Here is a 584-nt window from a genome sequence, read left to right on the forward strand (position 1 = left end):
TAATTACTATTTGGAGCATTGGGATCGCTAGACGAGGGCTTAATTTTTGTGAAAATCTCAAATTAGACCATTTCGCATGAAATTTTTCGCTTTTTTTGAGAGTAGCTCAAAATTATCCTGTGCGCATTCACACTAATTTTGCCAGCACAGGTCACATATCATCTCATAAACGAGTGTCTGGAGCTGAAGGTCTGTACCTGTGCTATGATGGACAGGATTCCCACCATCGCAATAAACGCTGCAATCGCTTCTGAGGAGAAGTTAATGACCTGAAACATAACGCACAGTTTTTAACGTCCGCGCTCCAGTCAAGGCACGTTCATTTCTTTATTTGCTTTATACAATGCATATTGTGTCAAAGCAGCTTCAAAGGAAAATAACAGTGTTAATGTTGCAAAATTCATCAATTATGAAAATAATTCAATTTTAGCTGCTCTACAGAAGACAATAGAGTCATTAATCCGATCAATTCAGTTCAAGTAGGTCATGATAGGTCAAATATCTAAAAATTCTGAAATCAAGATTCATATGCTTGAGACACAAAATAATTTATGATATTAAGTCTTGTTTTCTGAATAAACTCA

The 584-nt window shown here is 35.8% G+C and overlaps 1 protein-coding gene across 1 annotated transcript in view; it reads right to left on the minus strand.

Moving 5' to 3' along the window:
- The window catches only part of LOC107578339 (hippocampus abundant transcript 1 protein-like), a 7,337-nt gene extending 7,071 nt beyond the window's left edge, over positions 1-266 (minus strand). The window contains exon 1 of the mRNA XM_016264308.1: positions 198-266. Coding sequence (XP_016119794.1) covers positions 198-227 — 30 coding nt within the window. The 5' untranslated portion in view covers positions 228-266. The remainder of the gene's footprint in view (positions 1-197) is intronic.
- Positions 267-584: the final 318 nt, after the last annotated feature.

Source organism: Sinocyclocheilus grahami, unplaced genomic scaffold, assembly GCF_001515645.1.
Source record: "Sinocyclocheilus grahami isolate Dianchi unplaced genomic scaffold, SAMN03320097.WGS_v1.1 scaffold9801.1, whole genome shotgun sequence".
Taxonomy (NCBI): domain Eukaryota; kingdom Metazoa; phylum Chordata; class Actinopteri; order Cypriniformes; family Cyprinidae; genus Sinocyclocheilus; species Sinocyclocheilus grahami.